The sequence below is a fragment of the Mastomys coucha genome, unplaced genomic scaffold (assembly GCF_008632895.1).
Source record: "Mastomys coucha isolate ucsf_1 unplaced genomic scaffold, UCSF_Mcou_1 pScaffold14, whole genome shotgun sequence".
Taxonomy (NCBI): domain Eukaryota; kingdom Metazoa; phylum Chordata; class Mammalia; order Rodentia; family Muridae; genus Mastomys; species Mastomys coucha.
This window is the reverse complement of record NW_022196896.1, coordinates 84111751-84130552: the sequence shown is the minus strand read 5'-3', so window position 1 is coordinate 84130552 and position 18802 is coordinate 84111751. Positions and strand designations below refer to the sequence as shown.

At 43.3% G+C, this 18802-nt stretch overlaps 1 protein-coding gene across 5 annotated transcripts in view; it reads right to left on the bottom strand.

The window, feature by feature from the left end:
* Positions 1-18802, bottom strand: part of Spats2l (spermatogenesis associated serine rich 2 like) — a 178046-nt gene that overhangs the window by 112806 nt on the left and 46438 nt on the right. For all 5 annotated transcript variants that reach the window (XM_031367545.1, XM_031367544.1, XM_031367543.1 and 2 more), the window contains exon 3: positions 7449-7533. In XM_031367545.1, the coding sequence (XP_031223405.1) occupies positions 7449-7486 (38 nt within the window). In that variant the 5' untranslated portion in view covers positions 7487-7533. The remainder of the gene's footprint in view (positions 1-7448; positions 7534-18802) is intronic.

Sequence of the window (18802 nt, the reverse complement as noted above, 5' to 3'; positions counted from 1 at the left end):
GTATTAATATCCAAATACTTATCCTTAGGCTCACAGGGAAGTGCCTTCTCTCATCCCTCATCAAAGATGCTCACTTCTTTGTGCAGCCGATGGAGATCATTACCGAAAGCCACACTGGTCACAATGAAGAGATCCGCTGGCATCAAGCTCCAGTTAATACATTCAGAGCACAGCCCCTACACTGATGGCTCAGGGAACATGGTGGAAGATGGGGCAGAAGGATTTTCAGAGCTAGAGGACCAGGGTATCTGCTGCAAGGTAGTGTTTTTAAAGAGGACCCCAAATGGAGGTGGGGTGTAGGGAAAAATGTGATCAAGGTATTCTATGTGAGATTCTCAAAGAATTAATTAAAATATATTACTTCAAAAACAAAGCGTAGCTTAAGATTGATTTCGTTGGCAATCATATCACTCTATCCACTGGCTGTAACGATTCCACATCCTAAATCTCCAAGACCTGCTCATGTCAGGGACTCTTTGCCTTGGCAGTTGACACTTTTGGTAATGTAAGTGCATGAGTTTATATTTGGCCCACATTCATTTGGCATATTTTTCAAGTCTATTAGGGTTCTTTTGGGGATCAAATCTATAACTTTCCACTTTAGCTGTCCACTTCACTCTGGTCATTCACAAGCTGAAGGATGTAATTTAAGTCACTTACACCATTAAGTAGACAGCCTGGGCTTGAATCAAGTTTGCTACTCAGAAGCTGTCTAACCTTGAGGACATGAGCTGTTAGGATTTACTTCATTAGAAAGTGAGGATACAGGAGCACAGGACTGGCGTGAGGACAAGAGGAGAGGACACACAGGAAGCTAGGGACACAGGTTCTGTGACAGTCGGCTTCTGCCATTGTTTCTAGTATGTTCACTGTTTGCATCACTGATAAAAAGGAGTCTGAGTCTATAAAGCCGTCCTCTGCAACCACGCCGACTCTCAGCCTGGGAGTCAGTCTGCTGTTGCTATTCATCCTGTCCACTGGCAGTATGGAATCCTGAGGTGTTGAGAAAATGACCTTGATGAAAATGTGTGTGCACTTACCTGCCACGTTTTCTTCATTTCTCATTTTAGTCCAGTTATTCTCCTGAACGGGAGAACTCCTTAGTCCTCTTTAACTTCCCCTGTGTGTCTAATGACCATCACACTGTTTTCTGAGTGCTCACTGTCTTCACCATAATTTCTAACATCTGGATGAAATTTTATATTCTCTCTCTTTGACCCACTCCACGTTTTGGATTTCTTTCTGAAATCCTCCCGGAAGAGCAGCTGGGGTAGGCCTGTGATAGGCGTGCAAGGGCTACATCAGCACTTTAACAGGATCCCCAACCATGATGAGGGGTTGGGAGGGTCACATGTTAGGTGCTGAAAGGGCCTCAGAGCCCCGTCAGCAGGCAAGAATGACAGGACCTCTGAGGAGTAGGAGGGCTTCAGTCTTCTGTCTTTCTCACCCAAAGTCTTTGTCCCTTTCTGATTCTTTTCTCTATAACAATAAAACAACATCCTGTGATAAGAAAATTACAACAGAAACAGCATTCTAGTTCTGACCGAAACAGTACCGATGCCACTAGCCAAACCATGTGTAATACACGCAACGTCACGTGCGTTCCATTTGCTGTATCTGGCTTATTTTGTCAACCTCATTTCCTGCTAGATAGTTCCTCGCCAGATTTTTACATTTCTATTGTTGTTTTAGAGTTTCTTCCAGATCTTGCCACACCGGATCCCATAGGTCTCCTGACGGAATTCTGAGGGAATCTGCTGTTTGACTTGTACACTTCCTTAAAGGCTCACTTTGGTTGCGAGTTAGTATGACTGTGCCATTTGCAGCCATCTCTCTTCTACTTTTTAAAAATGATCATAGTTTGAATTCTGCTCATTCACAGAATACCAGACTTTTGGTGTGCATATGGGTGTGAGAGTATGAGTCATCTCTGATGACCGGGAACAGACCTCATGCTCATACCATCAGAGGCTCATTGTTGTTTTTCTTGATTGGTTTTATACCACATAACTCAAGGGTTTATGCTACACTTTCTGTTGTATTTTTTTCAAGGAAGCCACAAACCGGTAATAGATCTAGTGTTGCTGTTTGAAGCTTCAAGTTCCAGAGCCGACAGGATGGGAGCAAGGGCAATTGCATGCCGCACAAGGCTGGATCTGTCAAGGCACGTTTGAGGAAGTTCCGGGGGAGTACAGAAGGGTCTAATCTGAATATTAGGGACTGAGTTTCTATTTCTCTTTTATCCTCTGAAGCTCTAAGAGCCAATCTCCTGCTTCTCTGAAACACTTGGGCTGTATCCACCATCAGATTCATGGTTATCACAAAAGCTAAAAGCTAAACTGACTGCCAGACACCCGGTACGTATTTATGGAATAAATGGATAAAACTTCCTCTACCGGCCAATCTCTTCTTGGTTAAAATGAGATCCAAATAGCAGCTCCCTTCATTTCCTTTCCTTTCCCAGAGATGAAAATGTCAGAGAGGCAAATTGGTACCTGGATCCCTGTTTTCACTTAAACAGGAATAAGACTTGGAGCAGGTGTCCAAGTAGCTTAAGTCTTTCATTACTCTGACTTATTACCCCTGTGTCATTTTTGTATGCTATATCAAAAAGTAAATTCTCCAATGCTTCATACAGCTGAAGAGTCTAAAGTTCGTTTATTCACTCAAAAACCCTTATTAAGCGTTTACTAAGAATGAAAGGCGGTTCTGGCGTGGTGATCTCTTCTTTTTTACTTCAACAAGTCTGTGTCCCTTGGCTTCTGGGTCCTCACCTCTCTGAGGCAGGTGTGAATCACTGTTCCTCGTGAATAACTCTTTGCACTTGTCCAGTGCCTTCTTTTGGGTCTATTACAAACTCTATCATCAACTGATCTTGTATTTCAATGGAGATAGGTTAAATCCAGGTTTGTCAATGTTTTCATAATGGCAATAGTTTTGTTATGTATCTCATATATCAAACTAAGTACAGTAAATTAAAACTCGGAGATAATAGGAAAAGGAACACATAATTCCCAACTCACATCCCTCATTACCCCATCAATTAAAAATCATTTACTTGAATAACTGAAATATGTAACATTTTGAAAGAATATAGCCAAATTTGTAATATCATTCTGTCAATCATTGATGCTGCTATTTTACCTTTTAGGATTGGAGCTCTAACTGTACATTTCTATATGTGGCATAAAAATAGGAATTAGCAGCCAAGCATCCTATCCCCTGTTATCCTAGCACCCAGGTGAGACAAGACCTTGAGGATTTCAGGGCAGCCTCCATTACATAGAGATCAATGCAAGCCTGAGCTACAAGAGACCTCAGGTCACAATAAAATAAAATAAGAAAATAAAATAAAATAAGAAAAAAGGAAAGAAAGAGATTCATTTTGAGGACTAGAACACATAACCATGAACATTACCTTTTTAATTTCCTTAACCTACTTTTAGTAATTTACCTGTTACCAAATGCAGAAGTCCCTTCACAGGACACTGCAGTCTGTTCTCAGTAGGAGATAAAAGACAAAGGCAAGCTCTTGTTTGTTTTTTTTTTTTCTTGGAAGGTATAGCTCTTCACCCAGGTTTTTCTACCAAGTACCTGAGTCATCAAATCATTTTTTATTGGCTGTGATTTGATTGCAGAAAAACAACAAATCCATTTGCCTTTACTGTTTCCTTGGATGCGCTGTTAACAGAATGTGCTCTGTCCGCTCAGCTCGAGGTCACGGTCTCCGACCCGGAAGTGTGCTTTGCTGAGTCAGCAGGGTCAGACAGCATTGTGACTACTGCGAAACAAGCAGCATATCACAAAGTAATGGGGGAGGGGCCCCCAAATCACTTCTTCTTAGCATAGTAGCTGTGCCAACAGAGTTTTGTCCAAAGATAAAAAGAAATTCTGCACAAGGCAACAAAAACATTTAATTAAATATAAACTAAGTTTTATTTGTAGTGAGTTTATTTAGAACACTACTGTTTTGTTTTCCAATATTATCATTTCAAAAATATGGAGATTTTGTAGTAAGATAGCTTGCTACAGCTGCATGGGCCTGAGTGCATTTCCAGCTACCAAGGAGGATGAAACAAATGGGACACCTGAGTCCAGGAGTTCAAGGCCAGCCTGCACACACAGTGACAGCATGTTTCAAAAACCCAAGACTTTGCACTAAGATTAAGAAATAATTTTAGTTTATTTTTTGAATCTTTAATTTGTCACAATTACACAAAATACAGGACGAATTTTAAGACAAATTAATCATACCTTTTAAGAATCCGCACGCCTTTAATCCCAGCACTTGGGAGGCAGAGGCAGGAGGATTTCTGAGTTCGAGGCCAGCCTGGTCTACAGAGTGAGTTCCAGGACAGCCAGGGCTACACAGAGAAACCCTGTCTCCAAAAACAAACAACAAAAAAAGAATTCTCTTTAATTAATTCTATGTAAAGTATTAACGAGACAGCTAAGTGTATTTAGCTTACGAGTGAGAAGAGTTAGAACACGGTAAGGGTCTGGTTACCTTATGCTTAATAATATCCTTAGGACGACTAGAGAGAACAAGCTCTAAAATGTGAGATTCAAATCCAGTCTTTTAGACTGACAGACTCCCCTATTCTGGAGTTAGCAGACACCATGTGTGAGCCCTTGTGACAGTTTACAACTGACAGTCACATGTTCACTACTGTCCAGCTCATGGTAAGCTCTCTTCCTTTTATTTCCATAGCAACTATTCCACATAGTTAATTATGTGTATTACTAATACAGGTTCATGAATGGCTAATATTTGCCGATTTTTTAACACTGTTCCTCTATCATAGTTCATTGAATTATAATCACCTGAGAAATCTCAGTGTAGAAAAACTCTCATTAGCTTGCTTTGATAAGAATTAATAATAGAGATGAACATTCATACAAAAAGTGGAGGTAGCAGAATGCATTCCTTTGCTCAGCTGCCTCCTATTAGTAGAAATGCAGAGAGTATCTTATAGGAAAGGAAGTCATGGGCCAAGGACAGAATAATAGACACATAGATAGCTGTGAGTCTGCTGACTATCCATGGCTATGAGTAGGTGGAGTGAAAGAATCAATTCATGCTGGAGAAATAAAATCCCTTACAATGCTCCCAATTTATAGTTTGCAGGAGATGACCTTTGACTTAGGAGTCTGGACAGGTAATGAGCTACATTAGCATTTCGTATCTTATTCATAATATTAGCATTTCAGTATTTTCTGAAAAGAATGTTTGGCCCTTCTCAAACTCTTCTTTTTACAAATGAGAAAACTTGGACCCCAAGTGTGTCAGTTAAGGAAGCTATTAAAAAAATCATGCAGTGAGATGGTGGGCAAGTCCCCGAGCCGGAGCTGAGCCTCAGTCTCCTGCTCCTGATTTACTCATTCAGGGAGATTTTGCTAAGCATCTCCCCCAGGCAAGCCTGTGCTAAGAACTAGATGAAGAAAAATGAGCAGGGCCCAGAGCTTAGCAAATGCCAGTGAGGATTATGAGGCAGGGCACAGAACCCACTCGAGGTAAGCTACAACGAAGGAAGCACAATGCTTTCTTAGAGCACTTTGAGTGGAAGTATGTGGGGAGCGGTGAAGCTGGAGAGGCATTCGCCATGGCAGGATGGCGCCTACTTCCGCTGTCGACTCCTAGTAAACAACTGTTTGCGCATGTGCGTAGAGTGAAAAAATGTCACGGCACATTTCGGGGCGTTACGTAGGGTAATGAGCAAACAGCCAATCATGGGCAGACACGCCGCACTGTGGTGTATATAAGCAGTGCGGATTTTTGGGCTCGACCCTTTTTTTTCCTACGGATGAGGACAATAAATGTTGCTGCAGAAGGAACCTAGTGTCCGCGTGTCTTCTTGCGGGCGAGAAGACTGCGCAGGCTACAGAAGTAGAGAGAAAGCCAAGCGTAGGAGGCCAAGGAGAGCTTCCGGATGGCCATTACATCTAAGCTGGGCCTTGACTTTGCCAGTGAGTGGGATATGATGACACAGGAAAGGGGGCACGTTCTCTAAGGTTAGCTCATAAGATTTCTGTTTGTCCTAGCACCCATATCAAAACTCTATTAGCCCTTATCACTGTATAGTCTAGACATTTCTGAGCTCAGAGAATCCAGTGTATGTTCAACACTTGTCTTTGAACTGGAAGCTCCTGCACAGGCTGTTGGTCAGCAGCAATTCCACAGGCTGCTGGACTACAGCTCCAGCCTGGCCTGCAGTGGTACTACCTTCCATGAGCCCTCATTGTTTGGCTGCAGATAGAGGAAGTCCTATTTCCCTGCTATTTCACATTGCTTCAAAGGTTAGAAGATGGCATGTAAACTCACATAGTATTATCATTAGGGCAGTAGAAAGCCTGTAGTGCTGGCTACTTTTTCTGATGGTACAAAGTTGTATAAATGTGACTCAGCGGAGACACTACTGTGACCTTCAGCTCATTTGCCGCAGGTCCTGCTCCAAAGACATCACTGGCCACTGGCCATTGTAAGTCAATGGATGTAAGGCTGTGAAACATTTCCTTTTTTTCAGAGACTTTCTGAGTTACATACACTCACAAAAACTTCCCATTAGTTAAGAGAAAAATTCACAGTTTATTCTTCCTAGCCAGCCATGTCTTGGCTCAGGATTGGCTGCTCTGGAAGGGTGGCTTCCCCTGGAAACCCTTACCTGGTTCTTACAGACTAATTCTTCACACCTCTGCTGGATCCCTGCTCACCCTCTCCACACACCCCAACACATGGCCAGAAACTTCCCCAAATGGAAAAGGACAATTGCTTTGAGAACACATTGAGAAAAGTACATGGGAGGCATCCGAAGGAACTTTCCAGAAAAATGTACTCTGGGAGCTGAATTACAACATCAACAGAAGATGAATCAGGAGAGATCTGCAAAGTTCCTCTGAAATGTTAAGGCCGACATAAGAGCTAACTAGAACAATGACACAACCAGTAACCCAGACATGAGCTTAGTGTGCACATGTTCAGACCGTGCACATAGGCACACCTTGCTCTTTCCGCCAGCACTTCTGTGAGCTACTCTACCTAGCGTCCACAACACACTGGAGACATGAATCAGTCTGGTTGTACAGAGCAGGACAGAGAACTGGGTATGTGCAATCCCTAGGGAAGCTGTAACAAATCAGTATCAACTTGGTGCAAAACAACCTCTCAGTTCTAACAGCCAGAAGCACACAGTTCCTTCCCTAAGGAACCATAGCTTTCCTGCGTTCAAGCCACCACCTGGCTACTGCCCTTAGCCTATGCCTCCATCTTTCTTCTCCCTTCCAAACCCATCACATCGCATCTCCAACTGCCTCTCTCCAACTTTAATCACAAGGGCTGATTTTTCTCCTCCCCACCAGCTTTTATTTCCTTGGGGACAACATCATTCCTGTTCAAAACACATAATCCATCTGAATGGGACAGTACAGCAAAGTGAGCAGAGATTGTTTACTTGTTCGCCGAAGCTCCGGTTTCCTGTGTTCCAGCCATGTATGTGCAGCAGGACTAACGAGGGCTTTCAGCTCTGACCACAGGACCTGGGGAAGAAAAGGTTGGTATTAACCACTCAACTCCTGTGAGCAGCCACTATTAAATTATTTCTACAGTGCTCAAAATGCTTGCATTTGTACATCAAGTAAATGACCAGCTCAGAATCACACGTGTACATGTAACTTTTAATACCTTTTGGATTCTGAAATTAACCCGATATGAAGGTGGAGGTATATATTAACTTTTTGATCCTAGCTAAAATCATAGATATCCTTGATCCAATTACATCCTGCTTTTATTGCTTTTTCCTAATAACAAAAGTAAGGGGCAAAATCAGATTTTTGCTTCCAGCAGCTTAAACAGATAAAAAAAAAATCAGCTTGACTGTCAAAAAATCCAGGTTGGTCTTGTCTGGGTGAGATGAGAAACAGAAGAATAACTGAAGACGATGAATGTAGACATTAACAAGGAAAAGCGCTTGGCTAATCAAGTAAACAAACGCAGGTCCCAGATGGAGTTTGTACAGCACTGGAGGAAGCAGAGTGTCTTTTTATGGTTATTTTCCTGGAGCAGACATTCCTTAAAGAGATGTACATTTTACAATATGGTTTGAGGAGCAGTAGCACCACTTTTTTTTTTTTTTAACCACAAGTTTTTTATTCCTGAGCACTGAAAGCTTAATTGTGATCGTGACAAGCTTCAAGTCAATTTTGCTGTCCCTTTCATGGAAGTGGAGCCTAGACTCAGAGAAGGATATGGGCCAAGGGGCATCAGCAAGGTTAGTGAGGCTGGGAATCACACATGAAGAGGGGACCTTAGTTTTTAAACAGAACTTAGTGAGTCTAAAAATGTCACCTGGAAACTCTATTTTTATTTAACTGTACAGTAGCAATGGGTACCTGTGGGAATGCCCCTGTCCCTCCCCACCCTTGTGTGTACACATGCGCATGACTATGCCCCAATGTGGATGCCAACCTCAGAGATCATTTCTCAGGAGCCATCCTTTTTTTTTTTTTTTTTTTTAATTATTTGTTTCTTGGTTCAAGACAGGGTTGAAGTGGAAACTTATGGGTTCTTTGGAAAGTCAGTTGTGTTAGATAATGTTTTGCTAGGGCAGGCCTGTGAAGGAGTGTTTTCGTGAAGCAGACACAGGTGAAAGGATGTTTTGCTAAAGCAAACACGAGTGAAAAGGATACATGATGTTAAGAAGGAATATAAATATAACCCCACAGGTAGTGGATACACTGGATGATAGTGGTATGCCTTGCCATTCCTTAATGGCCATCATTTCTTGTGACTTTATAGAAAGAAACACACCAAAAAACTTCTGGTGGTGTTGTGGTGCCTTCTTGCCAGTGTTGCCGACTTGGGCCGATTGGCAGAATGATATCAGCTGGTATAGACTCACGCGGAGTTTTGCTAAGACTGAATCGCATTGTGTTTGGCTAAGGAAAGGCCCATGGGAGGACATGTGATGTTTGGAGGGAATATAAATAGACTCAACGGACAGTAATGGGGGCTTGTAGAGCTAGCTTTGCGATGATGCTTCGTTGGTCTAGTGTCTTCCTCTCCGCTCGCTGATCTTCACTCCATGAGAGTATCACAGCTGAGGCATCCCTGCTGGTCCTGGTCACTCCTGCTGACTGGCACCGATTTCGCTGAGGCCTGGCTGTTTCTGCTGGGTCACAGTACCGCTGCTGACGTGTTTGCCATCCTGACACTACTGAACTGGTCTACTGGTATATATCCTGACAACACAGATTGGATTTGCTTCAAAGAACTATTTCTAAACAGGTCCACTACTCCTATACCCTACTAACCTTTCTTTTCCATTACCTCTGGTGGCTGGTAGGCCAGAACAGAGGTTAAAGCATTTAAGAAGCTTTATTAAAAGTAGGTTTTGAAAATCTAGGCCCACATAAGGTCTTTTGCTGGGACCTGGGGCTCACTAGTTAGCTAGGCTGGCTGGCCAGTAAGTCTCAGGAATCCCGTCTCCGTCTCCACTTCATCACTGAGATGACAAACTCACACTGCCTTGACTGGTTTTCATATGTGGCGTATGGGGGCTTGAACTTGAATTCTTACACTTTGCAAGTGGGCTAACCTAGCTCCCCAGCTCTTTTTTTTTTTTTTTAAATGGGGAAAGAGGTTATCTTGTCACAAGTGTAGAGACCGGAGACACACAAATTTGCAATGCCTACTTTAGATCCCAAGGCATTTTCTGTTCTGGTTTTCAATCCCTTCACTGAACTCGAGTCCAAACATGCTTCACAACCCAGCCCAGCAAAGCTGGAGGCAGTGTGACTTGTTGTCTCAATATCTATTTTTGCCTTCTATGCAGAGACCCAGGCTTCCAATGTCTTCTTTTCTCCTCACCCCCTACTCTCTCTAACCCTCTTTCTTTTCCTCCAGGGAATAGAATCTGGTTTTGCTTATCAACAACCAGAAGGCATTACCCATGTCAAAACCATAGTTCCCAGTCCTCATGCGATCCTACAGGGCAGGCAGCACGTGATGGTCAAGGGAACATGAGCAGAATTGATTGGCAGGGTTCTGGGCTCCTTTAGAATGGCATCCTACTTTCTTTAGGTCTTTCCCCTGCAGTGCTGTGAGGCAAGGTGTTGAAATGGAAGCCAGAAAGTGAGGGCAGCAGCTGACAAAACTGTACGTCTGAGTCCCTTTGCCACTGGTTTTCTCTGTCGGAGTGCTTGGCCTGTTACACTGTAGAGAGACCAGCTCACTCGCTTTTAGACTAAGGTTTCTGTTTCTCTGATCTTCTGTTACAGCAACCAAATCAATATCCCAAGCAATATTTACCTCCAAAATTTCCCACACCAGCTTCCCTGGATCTCCAGCATTTATGCGTCTTTGGAGAAGGCTGGATGCCCTCGATGCCTGTATATGCATACCCTGACACTCTGAAGAGATTATATGGAGAGGCAAGGAAGGATTTTTGAATTACCACTAGAGTCTTGTGAAAAGCTAAATCTTTGGGATAAATATACAGAGACCCGGGGAAAACATCAAGTAATCCCTGCATTTAATTTCCACCATGAAAGCAGGGTGTGAAAATCAGAGACAATATAGAAAAATGCAGATCCCCTAACAGTCATGTGATGGTTGAGGGCTGGCTTGCTGGGTCATGAAGTGAAGATTCCTATTCCCGACAAGGCCTGGTGATGAACCATCTCTTTCACAGTGGAAAGGAAATGGTGTAACACTAAGTTCTCTGACCCCATACTCCATCACTTCAGCTATTGCGTCCTTCTCTGGAGATATTTTTAACTGGATAGATTTTCATTTTCCACAACAGTAGAGTTCTTGCCCAAGAAGGCAGGTGACCTCAGGAAAGCATTTTCATGTAGAGGGCCTGGGCTTCTTGTTTTTAAAATGACCTCTCCACCCCATCACCCTCCTTCTCTTATCTCAGTTCCGCTTCCCCAGCCCCCACTGCATCTGCTTTTGCTTACCAGCAACTAGAAACAAGGTTTCTGTTTCTCTGCATTGTTTCATGTGACCATGTCCTTTCTACACTGTGCCAGAGTCTGCAGAGTGCAATGGTGGGGACAGTACGTACATGTTTGTGTCCAGATGTGTATACATGGGCAGGGATGGGTTAGGGGATGGAGCTAGGGAGGGGCTTCAGAATGTGTGTTCAGATAAGGATTAACAGCTATGCCATGTTAAAGACAGACATACATATAGGTAGAGGTGTGCATGTACACACACACACACACACACACACACACACACACACTGGGCGGGGGGGGCATCAAATACCAGGAGTCTCAGGCTTCAGAATGGATCTATCTTCACTGAATAACTCTGTTGGTTCTAACCCTGGGTTTTGTGCATCTTGTTAGTTCTTTGGAGAAGAGAAATAGTGTCATTTGTTTGGGGCAGATATATTTGAAACTCCAGAAAACAGTATTAGAATGCAATAAAAGCTAAGCAGTGCAGGATGACTTACTAGGAAAGAGAACACATCACTGGGACACCGCTGAGCTCCAGCTACTCATTTCTCCCGCTTAATTCATAGGTGTGTTTGAAAAGATAAACCAGACACGCTCCACTAAATCTCCTCTTACTTTGACAGCAAAGCCTGAGCCTGTCTCACTTGTTTTTGGCGTTAAAGTAGTTTGGGGGTACAGGTTCTGAACCCGGTAAGGGACAAAGAAGTAGAAAGGGGGTGCCACTGCCCTCCGCATCCACGGCTCACCTGCCCAGAGCAAATCTTCCTGGCCCCATGTAGTGCATGACTGTTCTCTAAACCAAGCAACTGCCACCGTCTTAGAGAGTCAGCTTTTGCTGAAGCAGAACTACCTTGTAAGGTAATATCTCACCTGGGCTTGCTAACTGTTTGCTTCTGGTTGACCTTAACCCTTAACAGCACAGGGCCTGGGGGGGGGGGGAAGGCTACAGTGTGTAGGCTGTAAAAGACTGGGGAGGAGACTTTGTTCCTGCATTCATACTGGAAAGCCCTCATCCCTGAGGGGGTTTGTAGGTGTGGCCTTTTAGGGGAGGAGCACCTCCGTTCCAGGAAGTAACCCCTCACCTATGCTTTGTAAGGAAGTTCACTCAATAAACTCATCAGGCTCCCCTGCAAGAGCTTTGGTGGATTCATGCCTTGGTTTATCTTTGGGACTTACGATGAGGGATAGAGGTGGCGTATGTCTCCCTCTGGGAAGGAACTTTAGGAACACGCTGCTCTGAAGCCATACCTTCTAGTAAAGCATCCACCAGGCACAAAACTGGGGCTTCAGTCTCCTCTGGAGCACCATGGGACATTGCTAAATCATTTCTGATTAATGGATAGGGTGGGACTCCCTGAAACTCCAATGAAATTGTTCTGACAGTGAGGCTCTGCAGTTTTTGATCATTCACTCCACAAATTAGAGTGCTTGCACATGGAATACCACCCCCCCAACACGTGTGTGTGTGTGTGTGTGTGTGTGTGTGTGTGTGTGTGTGTGTGTGAGAGAGAGAGAGAGAGAGAGAGAGAGAGAGAGAGAGAGAGAGAGAGAGAGAGAGAGGGAGAGAGAGAGAGAGGGAGAGAGAGAGAGAGAGAGAGGCAGGATCATTTAGTATGTTTCAGTAATTCAGTATCAGTGAGTTAGCCATCCTAGGACACCAAAATCCATGAATTCTCAAGTTCCTTACATAAAATGATATGGTATTTGCATATAAGATATTGAGTTTTTGATATACATTAAATCATCTAGCTTAGCTATACCACATAACAAACATAAATGCTATGTAGAAAATTATTACACTCTATTATTTAGAGAATAAGACCAAAAGAAAAAGAAATGTATACAATTTCAGCAGGCTTTTTTTTTTTCTGGGTATTTTTGATCCACAATTGGTTAAACCCACAGAATGAAGGGCCCACTATGTGCATGTTATTTATAAATGTCAAATACATATTTCAGTATGAACATGTCTCATACTTTATAGGATTATTCAAATAGAAATTGAAAAGCGTCAGTGTACGTGCTGGTGTATTCTTGTGGAAGCCCACTGATTTTCTCACACTCTATCACGGAGGCCACTGGTCCAGACTATAAATGTGCTGCAGAAGCTGAGAGAGGAACTTCTGAAGGATTAGAGTAGTCCAGAGAGACACTGAGGGGGTATCAGGCCATGCCATACCATGCCTTGAGCCCATCCCTGCACACTGTCAAGCAGCTTCCACTTCAGTGGCAGATACACTGTTTGAACTAGAACGTGGGGCAGTCAGTAACTGAATGGGTGGGGCTTACAGAGACAGAAGGAAACAGGGAGGGTGCTCCAGTGGAGACTCGTTCTGAAACACCTTTGTTCAAGAGCCGACTTATGGACAGAGATGGGATAGAGCCTGGCTTCCCTCCCTGCCACTCCCACCAATGTGCTGGAGAATAGTAGGCAACAAAGTCAGTGAGCAGAAGCTGGTTTCATCCTGTAGAGTGAAACTGAAACAGAGAAAGCCTGGTTTGGTTTTACTCTAGGACTATAGGGATTCACTGGACATTTAAAGTTAAAAGCAAAGTCAGGTCAATATTTTATAAAGATCAGATGGAAATCAATACGCATTGTGGAGAGAAAGGTTTGGCTTTGATTCGAGTGGCTCAAAAGTCTACTACATAAAGCAGCAAGTGAAGAAGAAAGTGTGAACATGGGCAACAAGGGTTTGCCAACCAGCCAAGGACAAAGGGAAAGGCTGTCTCAGATGCCAGGCAACCCCTGCCCTTTGCCAAAATCACAATCTAAGTGATTTCTGGAAGTTTCTATCCTGGGTTTTCTACGATAAGTAATCTCAGTATGAGCTGATGTTTCTTTGCCCCTACTTCAAAGCTTGGAGTTTGTCCTACCATCCAAAGTCCAAGTCTTTAATACAGGAGATGGCATACATCTTCAAGGTTTGCTGGAAGAAGCAAATTCAGTGCTGTTCTGCCTTGAAAGTGGGGGCGGAGGGAGATTCTCTTTGTATGTGTGCTGTGAATATGTGCTGGGTTTCTGAGTGTAAGCAGATACTCTAATCATCTACCAGATAAAGCCCAGGAGGAAATTTGTGAGAAGGTTCAGTCAGATTTGTCCTACATGTGACCTTCACAGTCCTTTTAGGCTTGCGGTTTATCTGTGGGGTAATTTGCCCGGGTGAAGCTGAACCAGACGGAGAGGACTAGGCCATCCCTGTGCCGCAGCTCAAGAAAGCCAGGCCTTACCATGGAGAGGTTGACTGTATGCTCAGTTGCACTTCAGTTTTCGAATGCTGTGTGCTAGATTCTTCAACGAGACTTATTCTGCAAATGGTCTCCATCTGACCAAAGCTTACTTTCCAAATAGAGTTCTGCAGAAAATACACCTGCCGTCTGGCCATCTGGCTATCGCCACCGCTTCACTCTGAAGCAGATAGGACTTAATCCAGAACACACCGTTCATTTGCTCAGTGGGCTCGTGAGGTTTTCAGGACACGAGTGTCCCAGGAGTGCTTGGCAACTGACAGCAACACTGCTCCACGTGAGGGCAGGGGTGTTTCTGTGTCAGTGGTTAAGCAACTGTGTTTGGGTGCCTTCAGCTCCGAATGGATTAATCTTGTCATCTCTCAGGATGACATCTCCAATATACCAGGAGACATGCCCCCCTTGCTCTAAAACAACGGCTTGAGACTTCAAACCCCAGTGCGACTTCACAGACAGTATTCAGATGGTCTACTTATATGTAAACTGATCTAAACCTAGTTGCTATATTCAGTCGATGCGAAACAAGAATAGCTTCTTTTTGTTCTCACCACATAAAAAGCAACTGTGCTCTAGCGCCCAGCCAGGAAGAGCTGAAGCGTGGAGAGGGGAATTTGGTCCTGGGTTGTCTTTTCAAATCTTGTTTCAACTAAGAAAATGGGTATTTGGCAAGAATAACAAAAATCACATGATGTGAATAATTGCTTTCTTTTCACTATGTTTTTTTTTTTTTCTCCCCAACTCCAGAAATCATTGGTCTTTGTAACTCTTGCTTGTCTCCAAAGACAGTGGGAGGCGGAGCTGCAGGCCTGAACCTCCAAGCTCCGGACAGTATTCAAGTGGTGGGCAGTTTCTAATGATGGTGGGTGTGGCCTTACTTCTCAGTGGTTCTCTTAGCCAGCCAGGTATGTGACAGACTGCCACAGAGCCTACACCTTGGTCCTATTGCTACTGTTGAGAAGCACCATTTGGGTTGCAGTGGTCTCTCCAGAGAGGTGGACCAGACGAATAAATACACAGCTGAGAAAAGCCCAGCCCAAAATTAAGATGAAACTCATGAAGTTAGGCATTGGTGAAGGTGGGCATGATGCAATAGACTTTATCATAACAAAATTCTTCTATATCCTAGACAATGATAATTTCACGATTATTAAGGCTCTGTGAGTTCTTTATCAAGTTGTCTTCAGATTTTTATTTCTATTAAGTCAGATGATAACAATTTTATCATTCATTTATATAATTCCATTTCCTTTGCTTCATCTCTTTCAGAGCATGACATCACAGCCTCAGAGAACGGAAACTGCTTCTATACTTTGGGAGGGAAAAAAGGTAATGTTAGCGATCCTTTGTTTTTTTCCCTCTTTCTAAGCTAAAATCGTGTAATTCTTAACACCTTTTATTTTATTTTATTTTTTGGAAACCATTTTTACTTCTGGATTTATGGAACATGTGAGGATTTTCTATCTCAGGATATGGCAATACTTCATCTGCTCTGATGTTCCCATTGTTTGCTCTCTGTCTGCAGGACGGTGTGTGATGTCATCAGTACTCTTTAAACAGACCTATGTCATGCGTGTGCACAGGGGGCTTTGCTGCATGTTCTCACCTTCAGAACTAGGCTATCTAGACTCCCCTCAGAAAGGCTACTACATGCAGATATTTAACGAGCTTTGCTTTTTGGTATGGAATTCCAATAAAACATTATAGATAAAAATGCTCACTTACCAAGAATAAAGTGGGTGAGTCATTCAAAATCACAGGCATAAATACACTGTTAGTGTGGGCTCAAGACAGTCTGTAAATAGGAATATAAAATAGGAACACTTGTGTGTGTGTGTGTGTGTGTGTGTGTTATACATGTGTGCAGTCAATGTGTGTGCACATGTGTGGGGGTAGCATTCTCATGCACACACATGCAGAGACCAGAAGAGAACATTATGCATCCTCCTCTGCCACTTGCCAGCTCATCTCCTTGAGTCAGTGTCCCAACCCCTGAAGCTTACTGGTTTGGCTAGGCTAGCTAGCCAGGGAGCTCCCCTCATCCACCAGTGCGATCTTCTCACTACCGCCCTCCCATACTGGATTCACAGGCACCGACAACTATGTTCAGCTTTTAAGTGGGTGCCTGGGACTCAACTCCAGCTCCTCGTGCTTGTACAGCAAGTGCTCTTAACCATTGAGCCATCTCCCCAGCCCCAAGGTGAGAAGTCTTAATAGATAAGTTTTAGTGTGTTGTATAGGTCCATACAATAGTCTTAGTCTAAAGAATGGAAATAAAGAAAGAACTCTGCCCAAGACTCGTCTAATTTTCAACCTCTCATATACAAGGATCTTGTAAAATAGTCGAGCATTAAAGTTGGACATGGCTATTGATGTCCTGAGTTATATTCTGTGTACCAGTCATCTGCAAGTGTGTTTGCTTCTCTGTTTAAAGAGGCACAATGGCTGCACAATGCAGTGCAGAACGGAAGCAGGGCACAGTTCAGGATTTAAAGCTGGGGCTCCCAGGCTTACTTTTGGCAACTCGCATATTTCAAGTTCTCTGAGCACTGGTTTCATCATTTGTAAAGTAACACCAAAGACCAAATGCCATTGTAGAAATAGGCAGTGTTGGCACACGCCTTTAATCTCAGCACTTGGGAGGCAGAGGCAAGTAGATTTCTGAGTTCGAGGCCAACCTGGTCTACACAATGAGTTCCAGGACAGCCAAGGCTACACAAAGAAACCCTATCTCGAAAAACCAAAAGAGAAAAAAGAAAGAAATCTTTTATAAACAATGAAAATATAAACTGATGAACCTATGTACTGATACGTGGTCAGGCATCTGTCTGTGTGATACGTGTGGTCGTTAGCATGACCCAATGAATGTGAACCCCTCAATGAACGGGGAATTATTTTCTTTTTCTCTTTCATGAACACCTGGTTTTTGTAGAAAGTTATTTTTAAGTCCAAAAGAATTACAACATGTTAGGAAAAGAGACCCTGGCAGTTCATACCTGATCTTACCCAAGACCTATTCCTGGAGTCACCCTTTAACTGTGACTACTTTCCATAGCTATTTCCTAACCTTAGAATCCATGGTTTTCCAAGAAAGGCCGGCTTTTTCCATCAGAGTTGGCACAGCAGAGCTCAAGGGCTGGCAGTGGGGTGGGGGGTGGGTGGGTGCGGGCTGCCACAGGGAGAAGTGGAAAGGGAGACAAGAACGATGAAAGGGTTACCAGCACAGAGAGGGAGGAGGGCAGCCTTTTATTATGTTGACTTGTTTGTCAAGTTCTTGTAAGTCTAAAATTGTAGGAATATCCAACCAGACTTTACAACCATTCTTTAAAAAGTCATTCACAGCTGACATTTCCTAAATGTCATGTTTAGCTACGAAACACAACCCCAGCAAGACGTCAAAGGTGTGTGCCTTTGTTGCTGGGAGCTGGTTTGTTCAGTTAGAAGCAAGGAACACACTCATGGCTGTTTTCTCTTGAATTGAAAGTATTTTCCTGTGTAGACCCAGGAAGTACTTTAAACCGCATTCAGAAGCAAAAACGATGCGTATTTCCTACAAACTGTCATCCAAGTGGGAGGGCAGCACAGTAACAAGAACCCTTGGCAGTAATCAGTCTCAGTTCTTCTGGTGGGGGCTTGTGAGGTCCAAGAGTGAAGTCACTAAGGGGGCTGGATGAAGCATCTCTCAATTCTTCACCAGTGACTGTAATTATCCACCAAGAAATGTAGGCAAAGGCCAAAGTCACCCACTGTACAAAGGCAAGCATCCCCAACATGTTTTCCCATTGAGAACAGAGCTTGCATAGAAATGATTGGCTTTGGCCAACACATCCATTCCTTCATGGGATGGAAAGCAAGGCCTGAGCTAATGAGTCACACTGTCGAAATTATGGACACAGGCAAATAATTGCACATGATTAGCTAAGCTCAGGTCAGCTCCAAAATGCCTTTCTGGGACAACTGCTTTCAAAACAAACTCCCTAGGTAAATGTTTAATTTCATTTAAGCCTGTACTGACATCAAGAAAGTGTTCTTACGATGGACATGATTTGAGAATACGGACTGAGTATCTTTCCCATAGACCTTGTGATATGTGTCCCTTACAAAAGCAAGTTCCTCTCAGTTATAGTGACTATTTCTATTTTAGAACTATTACTCAGTACGTACAATAGTCATTGTTCAATCCAGCTGATTGTGTATTTAGTTCTCAAGGACAATGGGAGCTGGTCTGAATGGCACACACCTGTAGCCCTACTCCCTAACCCCTGTCCTGTTTACCTCAGGGAATAAGCTCAATGGAGATTTCTTTCTTTAAGAGGTGATATGGCAAGACAAACATGGTTATATTTTAAAGCCTAAAAATTAGGGGGGTGGACTGGTCATCATATCTACTGTGGGAGGAAGATAGAAAAGGGTTTATAGGGAATGAAACCACGTGGGACTCACCTCTATTTGTTCTAGCTTTCTGCAATAGTGGTAGTGACTTCATTTAAAAAGCTGAGAGGTTTTTTTTCCTTTTTCATAACAAGCAACATGAGAGAGAAAGAGAGAGAGAAAGAGAGAGAGAGAGAGAGAGAGAGAGAGAGAGAGAGAGAGAGAG